We start from the raw sequence: 21803 nt of genomic DNA, 5'->3' as shown, positions 1-21803 counted from the left end.
ATAGATTTATATTTGCTTCAGTTTTCTTTTTTACCATTTGTTTCTAACAATTTAATATAAATGTATTGAAAGTTTCATTATTTGAACTGAATTTTATTATTTATGTTTGACACATCTGTCTAATTCGAATCTAGTAATCTATTTTTACATTTGGATAGTTTATGTAAGTTAACTTATAAAAACAAGTTCATGTTACGTTAAAATTCAGAAAATGTTCTGTAATTCTAGTCGCCTGATTAATAAATTTAAGAAGTATTTTAATTCAACGCTAACATTTAGTATTGGTATTAAGAAAAATGGCAATGCTTATGCATTAAAATTCATTGAAAATGCATTGATTTATATCTATTCAGATATATTATGAAATTTTAAATAATATCTATTAAATTAAATAATCATAAAATTATCATTTTACAGAGGATAAGGAACCTAAAGATATAAGAAAAGATTGTTCACTATGAAATACTGAACTCTCTTTCTTTAGAATACATCACTAATCATTATACAAAATCATCATTAATCTATATCATTAATCATTAATATATACAAAACGCGCTTTTCATCAAGATATAAATTACGGAAATGTCTGGATTAACAAATTTTATTTACAGTCAAATTGCACTGTAACTCCATAATAAATTGTATTCGCAATTTTTCGTGAATTACAAAGTTTTACAAAACAATATGGGTATCTGAAGACGTGCAATTTTGTCTTCCATACATCATTATTGAAATTTTTAGACTTCAAATGTTTAGTCTGAATTACAGTATTAAATAATGAATTTCTTTTAACTACAAAAAATTCAATTTAAAATGAAAGTATTTATTTATTACTGCCCTACTGTAAAATTTATTAATTGAACCATTAAACCTTATTTCAAATTGAAGCATCTGAATCGATGCGTTTGTTAAAATGAAGTGTTATATATATTTATTAGAAAAATTTAAACAGTTGATATTAAATTATACAGTTTTTCGAAATTTTGACTTAGTCATTATCGGCTAAGTTTTAATATATTTTAATTCTCCACATTCAAATTATAAATACCTAACACCAGTAATAACAGCGAATTTATGCCAGAAAGAATGACAAGCAATCTTAGCTTCTAAAAGATAAAGATTTCTTAAAAAGCTGCGAAGTAGAGATTTTGGGCTGCTTATATATCTAATGTCATAAGAAAAAAATATTATGCAATAATTTTTTTCTGGAAAATGTATTCTTTTTAATATTCTAAACTTTAAAAAAAACACACACTCTTACATAATATTTTGATTAATTTTAATGCCTGAAAAATTAGACAAAAATTGGCATTGAAAACTACAGTATTTGAGAATTTACTGATCTATTTTTTCATGTAAACATGAAAGATATTTTAAAACTGTATTGTTTAATTTAACATATGTAAGAATTTCGAATACGTTATTAAGTATCATTTAAGTAATTTTAAATTTCTAAAATTAACAAATTAAAATGATTTCTTGAATTTGGGACATTCCTATATCTAAATATTTGAAAAACTACAAAAAAGATACTGCTACAGCTTTATAAAAATTCCCGTTTCTGTTTATGTAAAAATTAGTTTTGGATTTCACAAATAAATATTTCCTTTTTCATTATTTTATGTTAAGTCGTAGAAAAGTAGTTTAAAAAATTAAACCGAAATTGTCTTTATTCTTCTACTAAATTACTATATTTTTGATAATATTTATATTAGCATAAATTCCAAGTAAATATAAAACTAATGGTACGAAAATTAAATGTAATTTTTTTTATTAAGGCTATTAAAAATTTTTAAGACTTAAAATATACGTTAAGAGAAATATCTTCCGCCTTAATTTGCTAAGGTTTCTTCTTTAGCAATTTACCTAGAAAGTTTAAGAACCTTATTTTTTTTTCCCAATTAAGTTTTTCGTAAATCCCAGAATTTTTAGTAATTGAGTATTAGATTCGTAAAAATGACCATGTGAAAGTTTTTATCAAAACTACACGTGTATTTTTTTATTTCTATGCAATTCTTATTGCTTTCTATTCTATTTTTAAATCGAAATTTTTTCTCAATTTTTTTATGATACATCTTCTAATTTACAGTAAATAAAACAATAGTATTTTACAGCAGTTCATCAATTGTTTTAAACATGCAAAAATATCAGCTCGTAATTAGATTAAAATTAATGTAAAAATGTTTTATTTTAAAACAATATACTTAAAAACTGAAAATACTTAAAAACTGAAGCATTAAAAAAAAAACTATTTATGCATAAAATATTTATTTCTTCCAAAAAAATATTTAAAAGCAAAATTTAGTTATAAATATGAAAAAAAAAATTTAATTTTTCGGAACTTGAGAAACATTTTAAAGACTATTTTCAGCAAATGAAATAAACTATTAAAGAAAAAATTTTAATATTTAAAATTTTTAAACTATGTAATACTAAGGAGCTGAAAAAAGAGTTTCTCTTAAAAACTTTTAAAAAAATAAGGATTTTTTAAAGTAAAATCACATTTAGGTCCCCATTATTTGTACAGACGCAGTAACAAGAAGTACTGGAATAGCCTTTCTCATCAAAAGTGATTTGAAAGCCAAAAAGTTTCAGAATACAGTTAAGAACTAGTCACGAGCGTGCGAATTTTTATCCGAATACTTTTATTTACATGTCATTTACGAATTTTCCGAATTTCAGCTATTTACCCATCTCTGAAACTCATCCAGACGTAACCTTACAAAACTCCCATACCTTCACAAGGAAATAAAATCTATCATGTAATTTGTAACCGGGATGGCTTTATTTATTTTCCCATTTATCTGTCGGCTTTTTCCAAAATCATAACGACATTTCCCACGCAGCGTCAATTTTCACGGACATTAAACTGAAGGGGAAAAAAGGCAAACCAGCAGTAACACCAAAGCAGTAATGGCCAAAATTGGTGACTGTCGCGTTACTCCGATTTGCTATTTTAATTTTTTAGGAGCCACCGATACCCCAGTGCGTAACTATCGAAAAAAACTATGAGGGTAAGTAATTATAGTGTTTATCGCGTTTTGCTTGGTTGCTTTACATCTTAAGCTTGTTGGTGAGCTGATATTTTAAAATTCGGCTGAAGTTTTTCTTGAGAGATGTGTCAACATCGAAGCATCGTTAGAATCGTTCTTTCTATGTTGAAGCTTTCAGTGTCGCCGTGTCTGTAAGTTCGTAAATTTTATTTAAATTTTAAAATTTTTAACGCATTTTTTCTTCATCTTTTTCTACAGTAACACTGAATTTTATTTTTCAGTATATTCAATTTGAAATTAATTTCCCCCTTAGGAATTTTAAGAATTTTATTATATATATATAGATGTATATGTAATTTAAAACTTTATTCAAGAATTCCAAGAAAAAAATCAATAATCAATATAGAAGATTCTTTTGACTTAAAACATTCCATTAAAATTTAATTTTTGTGACATTAAGAAAATCCAATCCAATCCAATCCAATCCATTTAGGCCGATCGTATTCTCGTATATCAGATTTTCTTAAATTGGAAATAAAATTCCAATTTGGTGTGGCAAAAAATATTATCAAAGCTCCAAAATATTTTCATACTACATAAATTTGCAATTTATCCATTTATGTAGTTTGTATTCACTTATATAGGAACTTCTTTAACAGCATATGGAATTTCAATTAGGAGCCTCATCGAACAATATCAGAGCTCCGAAAACTTTTTTCAACATTTTCTCCTTGATTTGTAAACAATGTAAATTTATAACATCTTTTTGACTTTAAAAATTTCATTAAAAGTTAACTTTTGTGGCATTAAAATCCAAAGTCCAATCTTTCCATTTGTATAGTTCATAGTTGTTTTTAAACAGCAGATCGAGTTCCAGTTTGAAGTTGTATCAAACAATATTAAAGTTCAAGAAAACTTCAAATTTTTTTCTTTGATTTGCTAACGAAATTTAGCAAATCGTTTTGACTTAAAACATTACTTTAAAATTGTTTGAAAGTTATTTCAAATTAAACTTAATATCGTGAATTTTTGCTTTTTTTTTATATTTCTTTTCGAACTATTGGTTAACTAATGACCCAATAGTAACGAACTACTGGATAACTGTTGTTAAAATGGAAATTGCAAAGGTAAATTTTAAGAACTGATTTGTATATCATTTAAAATGTTAGTTTTCCCAATAATTTTTAATAAAAATTTGGAGCATTTTAAAAAAAAATTATCTTACGTTTTAAAGCAACCAATTGATTTATTTCGTATGAATTATTTTATATTATTATCATGTAAAAATTGATATTGTCAAGAAAATACAATCTTAGAATGAAGTTGCATTCTTATTTAAATACTGTATATAATATTAGATTTTAAATTAAAATGAATATTTATACGAAATCCCTATCAAAATAAGTTGAATTCTGCTCGATGTAAAGAATGAAATTAAAATTAATATTCTTAAGAAAACGCTATCAAATTGAGTTAAATCCTGCTCGATGTTTAGATTTTTTCCAAGAAGTGTTTCATAAAAATAGCATTTTTATTTAAAATAAATGTTTATATTTCAAAATTCATGAAGAAATTTTCCTTTTAATCATATATAGAGTTCAAGCATATCACAAAAATATTTGCTTCATCGTTCTTAAGAAGGAAATTTGAAAATTCATCTAATTTATTTAGATAAATTTACGAATTTTAAAAAAAATGTAATTCATTTGTAATGCTTATCTTAGCATCCTTCTGTAAATATTGTTTTATTATTAGGTTTTTTATATTAAGTATATTTATATCTTATATAGTTTATAGTCTTATTCGATCATTTGTTTTTGTCATTTAACATTAATAACCATAACTATCAAAATATCTAAAGGAAAGAATAGATTTTTACCAAAAACTGCATTTAATTTCCCTGCTACAGAATTTTGTTACTTTTACAAACCTATTTTAAAAACAATCGATCTTCAATTGGAAAGAAACTGCTATTTGAAAAATTATTTACACTTTATTTATGAATCTGAACATATTACTGTAAATAACTATTTATTACAATCATATTTATACATGAAAAATGTTTTTATATGCTAATAACGACGTAACATGTATTTATAGCTAATTTTATTTTAAATTACATTTATGAAAGCAGATAAAACTGTTTCAGAAAATCACTGAACATTCCAAAATAATCTGTAATTAAGTTTCTGTTTTACTTAGTGACTGAAATAGCAGAATGCTAAAATATTTTCTTTTTATGTAGATTAATTTAAATACGTTAACTGTACGTCACTTCCTTTACTAACTTCATCATTAGGCTATTTAAGTCTATATGTTTGCGTGTGAAGTTATCATAAAGTTTCAACGTATGTTATAATGGAATGCCAAAGCAATTTAAGCGTAATAGGCAGTAGCTGTAAATTACCAAATAAGAAATGGAGAAAATGTGCTGAGCATGCATTTAACCTATTTTTCTTAATTATCATAACACTCTCAATAATAGTTAAAGAGACCTTGTAAGTACGATCATATGCAGTGTGGCCAAAAATGTATAAGTATATTTTGAAGAATGATTACATAAATAATGAATAGCATAGATCTATTTATTAGCTGAAATTCATTGATATATTATTATAGCTGAAATTTTTTTATAGCTGAAATTCATTGATTCAAATGTAGAATTCTGTCAGCAGGCGAAAATCTTATTGATCGATTTATTAATTCAATAATTTCCTATTTATTAAAAGTACAGTTTCTCACATTAAAATGGTATTTTCTCATAAATAGTGGCTCAGTCAATTATAATTATATGTATTTGACAACTGATATCCTTCATTTGACAGCAATTAACTTACCAAATATTGATTATATAGGGCAGTTCTTACCTGAAATTTTCTTTCGTGAAAATATCTTGTCTAATGCGTTTATTTGAACTTGCAAAAACGAATTATTCTATTCATTTATATATTTGGAAAAGCGCAATGGTATTTCCAACAAGATGGAGCATTTCCGCATCAGTACTGTGACTTGAGGGCCTATATGAGAAAATTCTGTTGGTTAGATAGTTAAAATGAAGAGGTGGCAATTACCTCCCTCTCCTGGCCCATCTGACAGGAATACTCTCCGTATCTAACTACGATGGATTTCTTTTTATGGTAGCCTTTTTTCTGATAATATATAATATTTGTACCTCAAGATGATCTACAAAGGAAGAAATGAGAAAATGATTTGTAAGAGCCAATTGCCAATTGACGCGCTTAGCACTGTTATCAAATCAGTCTCTTTTTTAACAGTGGACCTTTGAAAATAACTCAACAATTCGAAACTTCCTGTAACTGCCATTTTTTCTATTGTATTTCGAAATGTGTGCTACGAGATTTTGATATATGCTATTGACTGTTTATATAGTATCAATGCAAAGTGTGTGCATTTTTTGAAATAGTGCACCATTTAAAAATAGTGAAATTTAGTAAATTTCTATATTCCTCAGATTTTATTATATACCTTTTTGATTATATCCCATATACATGCATAGTAAAAGCCTTTTTGTTATTTTCGAATAGTAGATATAGTTTGTTTCTAAAATGTATTAAATATGTAGTTTAGAATTGTTTTTATTTTCCGTTAACACTCGTGAATTATTTGTGTGTGTGTGAGTGGAATTATTTTTCTCGCGAATTATTATTTTTTTTACATCAAAAAGCTAGAAATATTTTTACATTTTAAATTTTTGTAATCGAAGTTTATTTAAGTGCTCATAAATTTAATATTCAAATTTCTTCCTCAATACTCAAATTCCGAGAAGGGTCTCTTTCAGTAAAAGAAAATTCGTAATTGTGCAGTAGATAGAAATTGACCCATTTTTTTTTTGTCGGAAAATTTATACAGATGAAGTTTATAATAGAGACCCCGAAATACGTAAGAGATGAATGATTATGTTAATTAGGGTCATATTTGATGGCAATACTTCGATAAATCTCTAAAACTTTCATTTTTATATCCTGTCGAGCTCATTTAGTGCCATGGGCATTACTTTAAATGCATAAGTGAATCTTTAATGATTTAGTTTCCAAGAAGTTATTAGTCTTCTTGGTAGTAATAAGCAAAGTGGTTTGTTTACTGCATTGTCACAAAAAGAATTCAGCATTTGAAATATTAAACGGAGAACATTACACTTTCTCGGAATACGAACCACAACTTTTTTTTAAGAACAAACATCTAAACACACAACACCTGGCACTGCCTTGCTAATGGGTAGTTTGAGATAAGGCGCTGCCAGTTCAGCCACCTCCATGCAAGTTATAAAGATAACTATTATGACGAAGCATAAACTATCCATTCCTACAACCTAATAAGTCCAAATAGAAGGGAACTAGTTAAGAATGTTCTTCTTAAACAAAAAGCTTAAATACATATTTAAATAAAAACACCAAGAATCATCCTGTTGAATTAATGGTATTTTTTCAGTCAAGTTTGTAAATCTTGAGAAGTATTTCAAACACTTGTTAAGCAGCTCTGGTAATTTGTGTACCCCAACAAGACAATCAGAGAGCCCCAATCAAAGACCTCTTTAGTTCCGATGTTTGCGCTTGTTAAGAGTAAAATTTGAGAGACAAATTGATTCCAGTTTATTCGGTGAGTAGAAAAGAATGGTCACTTACTGAACCTGGACTAAACAACACAAGGGAAAATGCGACGCGTTTTTAAATTAACGACAGCAACATGGCAGTTGTTTTTAACACCATCAGAGATGATTATAGAGGATAACAATGCAAGAATCATAACATCGAATTCGAATTCTCGAAATCGTTTATGCATTTTTCAGTGCTATAAATGTGGTCGCGATGGAACACACACTAATATGGCTTTCGATGTTATTTAGATAATTTTTTCAAATGCTTAAACATATGAATTTATGTGCGTTTCCCAGAATTTTCTTGAATTTATTGAACTTTATGATACGAAACTTCTTCAGTTTTTGTCAGTATAAAATTCAAATTCTCAAAATCATTTATCGAGTCTTTCTTATAATACCGGTTTCGATATTGTAAAACAAATTATAAATAAGATATTTAGTAGTGGTTAAAAGCTTTTATTTGCATAAGTGCTTATCAGTTTAAAGACGATTACTAGAAACAATATAAATGTATTGAATAATTTAAAAGTTTCTATAATCAAACTCAAAAAAAAAAAAAATTTTTTTTTTTTTAAAATATGAAATTTCAATTCTTGAATCTTTTATAATTTGCCGATATTATAAAGCTCCTCATAATTGTAAATACTGAAATATGTTGTAGTAATCCTCGAATTTGAAACTATATATATATATATATATATAAATGAAATAAAATCTCTGATTCTTGAAGTATTGATTCTACATTAGACTGCTGAAGTCTTGCTACATTGGTGTCTATAAGTAATATATATATATATATATATATATATATATATATATATATATATATATATATATATATATATATATATATATATATATATATATATATATATATATATATATATATATATATATATATATATATAAATGAAATAAAATCTCTGATTCTTGAAGTATTGATTCTACATTAGACTGCTGAAGTCTTGCTACATTGGTGTCTATAAGTAATATATATATATATATATATATATATATACTTCTTTTCTCAATACTCATTTACCTGTTTACATGCATGGATAATCGACACGCATACAATAAAGAATGTATTGCTTTTTTAAAATCAGCAAAACATTATTTATACTGTAATTAAAAGGAAAAGTTCTCAATATTTTTTCGTTATACCATATTTTAAATCATTAAAGGTTTACAAAAGTTTTTACTGAAAACGTATTTTAAAAGTCAATTCATTAAATTAATTATTAATTTCAGTTCAAAAATATGTGTTGTAGTTTAATGTCTGTTATGAGGATAAAATGAGGATAATGTCTGTTATGAGGATAATGTCCAAAGAATAAAATTCAGTTTCTTCTGATGAATAAGAGCCTCTAAATGATCATCTAGATATATCTAATGATAAACCTAACCAATTTGGTCCGATGCAAGAAAGGGTTCAGTTATTAAGTTTACTTATTAATTTTATATGCACCGAATTATTTCAAATATGTTATTTAAAATATGTTTATACTATAATAAAGTGATTGCCTAAATTTTGGTTCAAGAAAATAATAATAATAATAATTGTTTTTAAAACCCAATTTTACTTATAAGGCAACGAATAAGGTTTCCCCCCCCCCCAGTTTTTTTAATTGTTTCTATTAAACCAAAGTATCTAGTAAGTAGGATTAGATTTTCAGTAGGGGCTTTCATTGCTTCTTGATTTTCGCAATACTTGCTTTCCGTAGAGGCTGATTTCAAAATAATATATCGTATTAGAAGTGGAACCAAACTGCATATATCCCCATTTAATAGTGAATCATAAAATATGTAATATTTTTTGGCGAGTGGAACTGAGTTGCATATGTCACCAATTAATAGTAAATTTAAAAATACATAATTTTTTTGGGGGGGGAGCGTTTCCAATACCATAGAAACAAATGAAACTTCTGAGAGAAAAAGTAAAGGAGCTTACTTTTTAATAAAATGTTTTCTTTCAAATCCTTCAAAAGTTAGTACACGCGCGACTACATGCACGCACATCATACGATATTCCCCAGAGAGAGTCTAGCTTAGAAGTAAACCACACACAAAAATAAAACAAAACCCACCCAAATAAGATCCAGACAAAAGTAAAAAAAGCGAAAACAAAAGAAAACCCCTTCTTTATATCCTAGTTGCGAAAACCAGTCACATCTTTCCTGAAACGACACAAGGTAGTCTTTTAACGCAAACGCTATGGACGTGGCCTATGCCACTGCGAATAATAATAATGCCCGTGGAAGCAAAAATAAAGAAAAGAAAGAAAATGGCAAGAAACAAGCAAATCATAGAGAAAAGAAATGCGGATTCCGTACACACACAAAACACAACACCGGGAAAATGAAACGACGATAACAAATGACCAACGAGTGTCGAAGGCAAGAGGAAAAAAAAATCCCGAAAACCTCCATAATCACGACTAGATTGGCGCGGGTCCATTAAAAAACCGAGCCATTCAGGCCAACACCTTGGAATCTTAGCTAACGATCGCTTTCCACACCAGCACGAGAAAGACCCCGCTTTTTAATACAATAAAAGGTCCACGTTGGTTGGAACTATGGATCAACCCTCCCCACCTCGCATATTTTGTTGTGTTTTGTTGGGGTCGCTTGTTTTTTTCTTTTTTTATACTTTTTTTTTCTTTTCTTACGGTTGGTCACGGCGGTTTGATCTGGCGCGACTTCTCCTTTTGTTCACCCCCTTCATTTCGCAAACAAATAAATAGATCGGAGTTTTCACACACACAAAAAGATGGAGAAAAGATGCCCAGATAAGATCTAGTGTGTGTCTCTGTAGCGAGGTTTTATCTCTCTCGTGTGGTATTTGTAAAGGTAAATGATGACGGTATGTGTGTCGACGCTTTTTGTGGCGTTCATCAACTCCTTGCATCCTTTTATACACGGAAAGAAAGGATACTTTTTGGCCGTATGGAAACTGTGCTACATTGAGACCCGTCAATCATTTGGTTGCCGTAGAAATGGGACATTCCATTTTTAATTCGCCATGGTCCTTGTCATACAAGGAGAAATCGCAAATGTGATTCTGTTACGCTTGGGGCACCAGAAGTCATTATTGCTTTTCAAATGTGCATTTTATTAATGTTGCTTCTACGATGTCGTGATTGCTCAAGAATTAGCAAACTGAGCTTTGGCAATTTATATTGGGTTCGGCTATGATAATGATGCTTTATGGAACACAGCCTTAAGAAATTAATTTCTTCATCGCCTAGTTAGAATTTAGGATATTTGAAATTTAATTTATAATTTGCCGGAAAAAAAATTTGATAGCTTGAAGTAAGAGAGTTCTTTTAAATATTTAATAACTTGTTTTATTTATAATGTATTTTATTTTAGACATTTAAATCTGGAATATTTTTTACCGCAAATTCTAAGACAAAAGTCCGTTTTGCATATCGTTAATTATTCATAAACTACACACTAATAATTCTGAAAAAATTAAACTAACCCCATTTACTTTGCATGGACTGGTATCTTTTAACAGTTTTTAAAATTTTTTCTCTTTTATATATCCGTTCTTAAAAATCATTTTTTAAAATCAGTATAAGAAAAAAATTCTGAGTATTTTCATTTGTATAAATCTTAATCAAATTTACTATAGTTAAGAATTAATGAATGAAATTTAATGTAGTTAACAATAATTAAAAACTGCATGTTTCTTTGAAATTTTTAAACATGGGTTCTTGTAAATAAATTGCAATGTCTGGAATAAATAAATTTTTGAAAAATTTATTTTATGTAAGAATCCGTAATTATGTTTTTATTCTTTGAATGAGACAAAACATCGAAATATTTATAATTTTTTTTTACCTTAAAAATTGGTAAAATAGCAACACTAAGTTGCGGGAAAAAAAGGGAGAGTTATTTTTCTCAAAAAGCAAAAATATGTGATTTTCATCTCAAAATAACCACGACAAACCATTCCTTACTAAACAGGAATTCTACATAATAGTATAATAGAACAATGTATTGATAAATCTTAAGCTCATTAAATCGTAATATAACCAAAGGTTCTATACTAATAAAGATTTCTTTGATTTTTTTTTTTTGTAATGAAAATATAATACAAAAATTATTGAATATTGATCATTTTCTGTTAAATTGCAAACTTTATGTACATGAATAATATATTTTGGGTAGTAAAACTTTATATTTAAAACAAAAATTTAATTTCTTAGAATTCGTTATATAGATTGAAGCATCAACAACACACGACAGTGATCCAGCTGTACCTCGCTTTGTGTATTGTCAACTTTATATACCTTTTATTATGAATAAAATTAGATAAATAGTAAATTATAGAGAAAAAAAGCTGATTTTCAATTAAAATGTAAGAATTTTAATGTATCCAATTTACAGCAAATCATACAGCAATTCGTATCGTATGACGAATAATCTGCATGCAAGGGCATATATTTTTACTAAAACCAATCTTATTTCATAAGTAAGCATCGCCGTAAATTTAAATACTGGGCGGGGGGGGGGGCGGCGGAAGGTAATTTCTTAATTGAAAAGTGAAGTCTTAAAAATAAATTTAAATTGTTCTACTAATTTGAAATGAAAAATTCCAATCTGATGCGCAAAATATTTTTCCTATCAAATGAAATTTTATTCAAATCGATTTATAAACCAAGGGAATTAATTTCTCCAAAACTTTCGCGCATGCTGTTTAATAGAGGCGTTATCCTAGAGATTGCCTTTATTTTGCATTCGTGCGCAATAGTTATGAAATACTAACCTTTGGCGTGAATTTGGCATTTTTACTGGACCTGTCATGTGATACTTTGAGAGATTTTTAACGTTAATCCCTGGCTGGAGGTTAAAAGCATACAAATCGAATCGCGTTTTAGACGCGTTTTCCACAGACGATTGAAACAAAAATTTGACCCAAAATTACTCTTGTAGTCACAGAATTTGATATATTTAAATCATTGTGTTTTTGAATTCTCGCGATCACATATTTTTGAAACTACAGACTACCAGATGGTCAACACCTTAGTGGATAAGGCTCAAAATTTGGCTGGGGTCAACACTGTAAATGTTAAACATCTGTATTTAATTTTATCTCCCAGGCTGTCTTCATTTTGGCGTTATTATCTTAACTTATATTCGAACAGTCAAACAAACAGACTTCTGAATGGATTTTGATAAAAATTTGATAGAAATCTATAAATTAGGTTTAAGACCGTATACCAAATGTCATCCGTCTAGCTTAAAGCGTTTTTGTGTTATTTTTTTCTTAGATAGACAGCCAGACATTTTCTAAAACTTTCATCGCAATCTTGAGTTTGAATTTTTGGAGGATTACAATACTTGCTCTATATTTCGTATACGAACACATAAAAATACACATTATTACACATGCATATGAAATACATACAAAAACCACACACACACACACACATATATATATATACAAAATACAAGCATATATACATATAAAAACGCAGTTATGAGCCACATACATTGCATTTGCTTATTTGTTTTTAGAGCACATCTCAGTGAAATTAAAGAAATTTATGAATAGGAATGATGCCATCATTTCACTTTGTCATAAAAGAAAAAGACAAAAAAAAAAAAAAAAAAAAGAAGAAAAAAAAAAAAAAAAAAAGATCTAACGGACTGGAAGTTGAGATAATTTTTACCACGGTTAGCTCAAGTATTATAGATAGATTAAAATAGATCATTCTAACGGGGGAAAACTTCTTGAAAGAAAGTTATAGGAAATTCAAAACTGGAATATAATGGAAGCTGTCAATCATTTCAATATCTATAGAAATAAATACCAACAATAACGAGCAACGATAAAAGATATTTCAAAGTAGAATCTGAACAAAAAATGCTTAGAGTGAAAACAAAGACCACATATTTTCATGCCTTCTTATTATTAAAAAAAAATCTGGTTACGGGAAGTTTCTTTAATTATAATAATAAGCATTCTAACAATATTCGTCCACCATGAACAACATGTATTCTATAGCAAACGTTTTTAAATATTCTTGTAATTTCAGAATTTAATAATATATCATTTTAGCAGACGATATCTCAGTTTCCGGCAGAAACGTTCCATTGCTTATGAATTTTTAAATAACACAAAAATAATACTTCTGGGAACTAGATCAACGACATGGAGTAGAATATTATTCTTTTTGAAAACAATTCAATGATAAAATTAAACGTTTAATTAATGCTGTCGCCGTTCTTTTACCTTCTTTCTTTCTTTCTTTTGGCAACATTTTTTTACTTATCTTTGTCTCTAATTGATTCCATTTGACACCTAATCGTTTTAGAACAATCAAAGTTTTCCTTTTGGTTCAACTGATCGACATCCAGTTGAAAAGTTTTAATTATCCAATATGTGTTTTGGCAGCAAATCAAAATCGTTTTACCGGAAGTTGAGCATTTAAAATAAAAATAAAAGCTTTCAGTGTAATTTTAAACCGGTTCAAAGAGGACAAAAAAATTTTATGTAGAAAAAGATAATAAAATCTTTTAATAACACTGCTGTGTTTTCTTTTAAATTTACTCAAAATAATATGGTAAATTTTGAATATATTTTTATAAATCTGGAGAACGAATTATATGTATAAATAATTGTATAATTTTGTGTAAATAATGGTCAAAATATTTATTTTGTAAACTTTAGTCAAAATTATAATTTTTTAAATCAAAAATTTTTTTGAAACAATAAATTAAATCAAATTAAAATGCCGATTTATTACATTCTTTTGACTTGTGTTAAGGTGATGCTTGCTTACTGAAGATGTGTTTGTATTAAATTAAATATTTATTTTTAATTTTATCTTTTTTTCCGCTTTTTTTCTAGGATAAATAAATCTACATTTTTATTACAAATAAATAGAATTCATAAGCTGCTGCCTTTCATATTAATCAAAATTACGTGAGGATATAGATAAAGTCTTACAAATTTTAATAATGTTTTACTATAATAATAATAAAACCAAGAATCAACCACGTGATATTTTTTTTTTCAAAATCCATTCACAATTATTTTTTTGAAATCTGTAAATACAAACAAAACAGCTATTAAAAACATAAAAAAAATTACAGAAATTTGCAAAACAAATCAATAATTATCAGAGTATTTGTGAGCTACCTTTAAATTAAGTATTTATATTTTGTGCCGTTACATTCAGAGAATCAAAAATCTGAAAGTGATATTAATAAAACAAACACTACTTTTTAATTAAATATTTACATGTAAAAAATCAAAAATCTCAAAATGACATTAATAATAAAAAGGGACTACTCTTTATGAAATGTAATAAGTTAAGAAATAATACATCTCTATACATACAAGTAAAGACAATAATATTTCGGCATTTGAAGTAGAAAATGAAATTGCAATTCACGAAGGAAAAATTCCTGGCCTAGAATCGTAGCACAAGTCACAACGAAAACTAGATTTCATGATTTTGCACGGGACCGTAAGAAAAATGAATTGTTGATTATTTATTGTAATAAAAGCTGCTTCTGAAAAAATAACTGAAATTTTTTTTCTCTGTTTTTAGTAATAGACATTCTTTTAACATTCTAAAATTCCTTGCTCGTATTGACTTAATTCAAGTACTTACTAGATGAGATAGAACTGAAATTATATAAGAATTTTCAATAACTTTCTTCATATATCAACATTTTAATGTCATCAGTTGAAGACGAATTTCCAGATATGAGTTACTATTTTCATATTGAAAATCTAATTTATCATGAAAATATTGATAGCTGAAACAGTTGTTCTGTATGATGCTGTTTTGTGATTCCAATAAACAACGAAATTGTAAGTTACTAGGCTGAAATTGGTAGCTGCATTTGGCCCCAAATTTTTGTTTTTTTCTTAAATAAGAGATATTCTTTTCAATATTCGAGTTTCATATTCCATTAATGATTTTTAAATTTTAAATAATTTATCACTGTACAAAATTTATTGCTATTAGCTATTCGTTTACTAATTTATGATTATTTATTCTTTTATAACTTAAATTTGGTGGTATTAGATGTTAAATGACGCTCTAATTTAAAGAATGCACTGCAAAATGGTATAAAAGATATATTTCTATAATATTACTAATTTATAGTCGTGTATTTATCAGAGATTGTTGCTATCAACAAAGATGATGATTTGTGAGGGCAGTCTCCCTCTAGATAATGGAAAGTGTAAATATTTGATTTGAAACGTTGTTATGTAAATTGATTAAAACAGAATGTTGTCACTGTTATATTAAAATGTTGTATGTCAAATTTCTTAGATAATTTTATTGATACAAAATCCTTGTAAAGATTATTTACAACTGTTCTGAAATTATGTGATATGTAATTTCTGTATGTTTTCACAAAAAACATAGTGACATTTGTGATTCCAGCCATTATTGAAAAATTTCGTATGTTTACTTTGCATGCTTCTTAACAAGTGATGTTTTATATAACAGTAACGATATCATTTGATATCTAAAATTAAGATTGCAACACTTGAACAAACAAATTATTGACGTCTACTTTATTTGACAATTATGATTAATTCATATTCTTACTATAAACAAACATGGGATTCATTTTAAGATTCTCCCTTTTAATTCCAGGGGACAGTAGGTACGAGGTAGAAGGGGGCAAGACCCCGCTAGCCGATACGACGACTCCCCCCGCAGAATCCAGTCCTGGTTGCGGCATGTGTGTCCGGTCGTCCGGGCAGGAGACATCCGAGGCAACGCAGCAGCAGCAGCAGTCATCTCAACAACAGCCCCCTAAAAGTTCGATTAGTCCAGCCAATAGCGTTCCTACTATAATGGATGTGGTGAGTTCTTTATCGATGAATTAATTTTTCCAAGATTTGGGGAGTTATTTGATTGATTTTATTGCAATGATTTGATTTGAATAAATAACAATCATAAGTATTGATGATGCTTTTTCCAATAAATCTTATCTTCCTGATATTGTACAGTAGAATTTTAACTAAAAATCATTTTGTATAAATCCGGGGGGTATTTTTACAAATAAAGGTTTCTGTTTGTGAATTGAGGTTTCTCTTTTAAGGCAACATTATCATTTTAGAAGTTTAATGTATTTTAAAATTATTTTTTCGCAGTCTCTGTTATTTTTATAGCCCAATTTTACTTATTACGATTGATAGCTTTTATTATATTATATTAATAACTAACTCTTTTGTTATTTTTATAACAAGAAATTACTATCTGTCTCTTGGTATTCTTATTATCAAAAGATACTTTCCATGTATCTTGGTTATTTTTGTAATCGAAAATTATTTTATTATTATTATCACAAAAGTCTTGCAGTTTCATTCCAAAAGTGATTTCCTATGAATCTTCTTATTTTAAAAGTTTAAAAGTTATTAGATTTTTTCAAACAATTTTTCTTAGTCAGAAGTTTATTTTATGAGAATCTTTATTATTTTCATGATCAAAGATTGCATTATTTGAATCTAAGAAGATTTTTTTTATAATAATATATGCATTCCACCTATCATATTAACACTTTTTAAAGAAAACACCTCCTCATTTTCTTAGGAGATATTGATCGTACAGATAGAAATTTATCTCATATCTGATATTTGATGGATATTGCTATATTTTCCCCATAACATAATGGAGGATATTTTTTCTAATTTCAATTTCTTTGATATCTATTCTAGCAGAAGGATTACATCTAGAGCTTTCTTCATGTTTGAGCCTTATTTCTTTGTAATGATCTTCATATTCTTATAATTTAAAATAACGGATTTGGTGATTTTTGTTGCGTATGCTAGTCCATGGTTGCTTGAACATATTAACCTCTTCCTGGTTTACATTTAATTTTTTCTGTTCGTATCAAATTAGATTGATTATTATTCAAAATATCAGTAAAAAAAACGATTTATTCCGGGAAAAACATTTAATATTTTGATATTTTTCTAAGATTTTGGATTACCTGTAATCACATTGCAAGTCTGTGTTTCTGTATATGAAATGCCATATGTAACCTATGAAATTTAATTTGACCCAAGAATATTGCAAATATATGAAAAAAGGAATTGTTTGTAAAATATGCTGTTTAGGACAAAATCTGCTGTATGATAATAGCAGTGGTATATTTTCCACATGGTTTGAAAATTATGAATCAAAATTTCGATTGATGCTAGAAATAGAATGTAGATATATTGTCTTTGTACTCCTCTAGCCAAAGAATTAAATTAGTTAGCTTTTAAAGAACTCTCTTTCTTTATTAAGTTTTCAAGATTTACCTTAAAAACGATTTCATTTACATTATCTTAAGTCATTCGTATTATTGTCTGCAAGTACGACGTTGTTTTGGGAATTAGATCCATAATGGCAAAATCTTCTTTATCATCAAGTAGAAAAAAAAATTTCTTGGTTTCCGTTCAACAATTTTCCTTTTACATGTTTTATTACACTGCGTTATTTACTAATAGATTAAAGCATTTGCGCATGATTTTGTTTAGAGAACAAAGTTAATGTTTTCAAAGTATTTTTCCTTGCCATCACTAATAGGTGAAAGAAGAAAAAAATTGCAGTTTGCTTTTGCCGGTTTTGTTTACAATTATTACAATAAGGTGATTTTGCATTTATAACATGTTAAACGCCAAAACGTGTTGTTGATATGAAAATGCAGTCTGTGATGACAGAGTATTCATCGTTATTTTAACTATGAGAAAATGCATTTTTCAAAGTTTGCTTTTGTTGATGCTGTTCTTAATCGTGTTTCGGTTAATATAAATAATATATTAGCAATATGGAGTAAAAACTTTTGAATATTGATCAAAACAGCTGCAATTGTTTTATTATTTTTAATTTAATTCAGAAAAACGGGAGCATACATTTCGTTTTCAGAGAATTCGGACCTGATTAATTTTTGATATCTGACTCATTTGGCAGACTGCTTTCATCATTTAGGTTTCCAATTGACTTAATCTGCCATATCAATAGGTAGCAAATTAGTAGATTAGACATAGATAACGATAAGAATCTATACGCTTTTGATATACCGAGCCATAGATAACCATAGAAAACGATTATTTTGAAAAGAAAATTTAAACTTATGACTTTCTCTTGATATCCATCATTTTTGAAGTATCTATGTTGTTGTTGATGTTTCTGATCCTAGGTGGTGTAGCTGTGCTCTACCACCTCCATGAAACCAAAGATCTCTAAAATTTTCAAAAAACAATAGTGTATCCCTTAAAATCTCAAAAATAGTAAAATTTAAACATTTAAGAATATGATTGGGGGAGGCTTGATCTGCCTTGCACCAAGGGCATTCAGCAAAGATCCTTCGGATGTATTGGAAGGTGAGGGATTTGGTGTGTCCACTTAAAAAACGAGAGATAGAACCGTTTGCTGTTTGTAGTATCCATTGTAGACTGAATTGAAAAATGATATTTCTTTTTGCTTTTTCGTATACATAGTATAGAGAAAATATTGTCATGCAATTCGAACTCGAAAATTTGACGAATGTTAAAGTTTTAAATCTCCTTGAATTCGAAAAATACATTTTTAGAAAATATCCGTTTATCTATCTTTCTGTGAGAAAAATTACTCAAAAACACTTTGAGCTAGACTGATGAAATTCGGTGTATGGTCTTTAAGCCAAATTTGCAGATTTCTTTAAATTTTGAGCAAAATCTTTTCAAATGAAATCTGTCTGTCCTACTTTTCGAATATAAGTTAACGCGATCGCTGCAAAAAGAGCTAAATAGGTATAATTTGGTACACATATTTGGCATCTAAGTTGTAAACACCTATCAAATTTTAAACTAAATCCAACAAGGGGTAGATTGTACGTCAGTCTGTACTTTCAGAAACATGTTAACGCGATAACTCAAAAACGCAGTGACTTTAATACATTAAATTTGATATGGAATTTTGTGATAACATATGTAATTTTGTGTTTCGATCGATTGCGAAAAACACATCTAAACTATAAATTGAATTTTCAGATACTATTAACTATTCGGATATTAATAATTGCACTGCCCAATAACTTAATCGCCACTGCACTTCCTTAATCGCCAAAAAACTCGCAAAGTATCATATGATCGATTTAGTAAAAATGCTAAATTCGCGCCAAAGTTTAATATTTCGTATCTATTGTGCCCCAGTGCCATGTAAGGCGTTCTCTGGAATAACACCTTTGTTAGAGAGTATGCGAGAAAGTTTTGGGAGACCACTTCCGCTGGTTTCCTTTTATAATTGGTGATCAAATATATATGTAACTTTTAGCATTTGATAAAATGTTTTTGGTAAGTGTATTGTTATGCACAGATATGCTTTACAAGTAAAATAACAGAATAAGATGAAACAAAATAAATATTGAATGAATAACTTAGACACATATGTCAATATCTATCTGATTATTTCACAGGGTCTCAATTTAACATAGATTTCATTCAACTCAAGTGCCTTTAAAGTTAAATGTCTTGTTATCTACAATGCAATAAAAGATTTCATAACTTGATTTCTTAATCTGAATTTCAACTTTTTTTAATTTATATTTTATTTATTGACATTTAAACAATAGTTCGATGGCAAACCGATAATTAAACAATTTTTTGATTTAACATTTTTTATTCCGTACTATATGCGTAGGCATATGCCATTTCCCAAACTCACGAATTCCTCAAACTTTCGCAGCTAAAACCGGATTTATTATTATTATTTTTTCATTCAATCAATCACTTAATTTAAACATTTAAATAGGAAAAGCGATTGTCTATTTTACTTCTCGCCGAACTCTATTTGCTCGAGCCAGAAATTGAAAAGCGCACGTTTTCATTTTTACACTTATCAAAACAGCAAGCAACCAGTTCCTGTTATGCAGTTCCTCATTAAAAATCTAAAAACGAACCGGCGTGATCATAGGCTGAGAGATGATTCGCTTCGCCGTCGTATGTCTCTGAGATCGAACTTCATTTTTGTGGACGCTTTTAAAAGGGAAAACGTGCCATTCTTGCAAGGACCCGAGCATGAATTAAAATTCGCCACACAGAGGTGTTTAGGAGCCAATTGATATCGACACACCGTCACGACTCTGAATTGCTGGACGAAGCATAAAACAAAATGGCGGAAAAGTTAAAAGATAGGAAAGAAAGAAAGAAAAAGCGAAGGCAATCTTTCTGCAGTCAAATGTCAAATCGTGTTATTTCGACCGAGAATTAATTTGACACGGCTACCGATTTAACGATACGGCGAAAATGAAACTGTTAACTAGACAGCAAAGATAATTCGACGGCCGGCACACAATAAATTAAATCGCTTTCGAGATTCACACTATTGTTTCGCTCGAACATGCTATGCAGCTAGCTGAGTGTAATTTAGATTAGATTTGATAGGTAGGTATGATATAAATGAACTGATGCCGATTTCGATAAATGGACTGCTGTTAGTTTTCTAACTAAATCTCGTAGTTAGTTTTTGGTGGGTTTTTTTCAAATGTTTTGATATATTTAACTAGATGCTGTTATTTTTATCCTCGCACGATTATTTCCCGACTTATTTTTTGCAAATATTCATTTTTCATTACTTTTCTATTTTCGAAATATCTCAACATCTGACACTTCTACTTCTTTTGTAGAAGTGGATATGGTTTTTAATAATATGTTATAATGTTGCATGTTAATATATGTAATAATATTTAAAAAGAATTATATGGCCATAATAGCCTATAAAGAGAATTGCATGTGTTGTAAATTTCAACCCTGAATTTCTGTGATTTTCCGGCGTTCACTTTTGCTCTTTTGTTAATAATTTTGACCTTGATAATGAAACAAAATAAAACTGGTCTCCCATAAAGTTTCTTGTATACTCTTTATCAAACTTCTCATGCCAGTGAACGCTTTTGCATGGCATGAGCGTAGAATACTTACGAAATATTAACTTTTGACGTGCATTTAGCATGTTTACTGAATCCATCGTGTCATCCTTGGCGACATTTTTGGCGATTAATTCCTGGCATGCTGCTAGTAATATCTGAAAACCGAATTTGAGCTTTAGACACGTTATATCATCCATTGAAACAAAATCATATACCATATTTGATACATTTAAGCAACTGCGTTTTTAAATTATAGCGCTTAATTATTTCTGAAATTACAGACCGATAGACAATCAATCCGTAATTGTATTTGGCTCA

At 28.2% G+C, this 21803-nt stretch overlaps 1 protein-coding gene across 2 annotated transcripts in view; it reads left to right on the top strand.

Moving 5' to 3' along the window:
- The window catches only part of LOC129989061 (zinc finger protein basonuclin-2-like), a 312172-nt gene that overhangs the window by 128245 nt on the left and 162124 nt on the right, over window positions 1–21803 (top strand). For both annotated transcript variants that reach the window (XM_056097380.1, XM_056097379.1), the window contains exon 2: window positions 16244–16455. In XM_056097380.1, the coding sequence (XP_055953355.1) occupies window positions 16330–16455 (126 nt within the window). In that variant the 5' untranslated portion in view covers window positions 16244–16329. The remainder of the gene's footprint in view (window positions 1–16243; window positions 16456–21803) is intronic.

Source organism: Argiope bruennichi, chromosome 10, assembly GCF_947563725.1.
Source record: "Argiope bruennichi chromosome 10, qqArgBrue1.1, whole genome shotgun sequence".
NCBI classification, from domain to species: Eukaryota; Metazoa; Arthropoda; class Arachnida; order Araneae; family Araneidae; genus Argiope; species Argiope bruennichi.
This window is presented reverse-complemented; position numbering and strand designations above follow the sequence as displayed.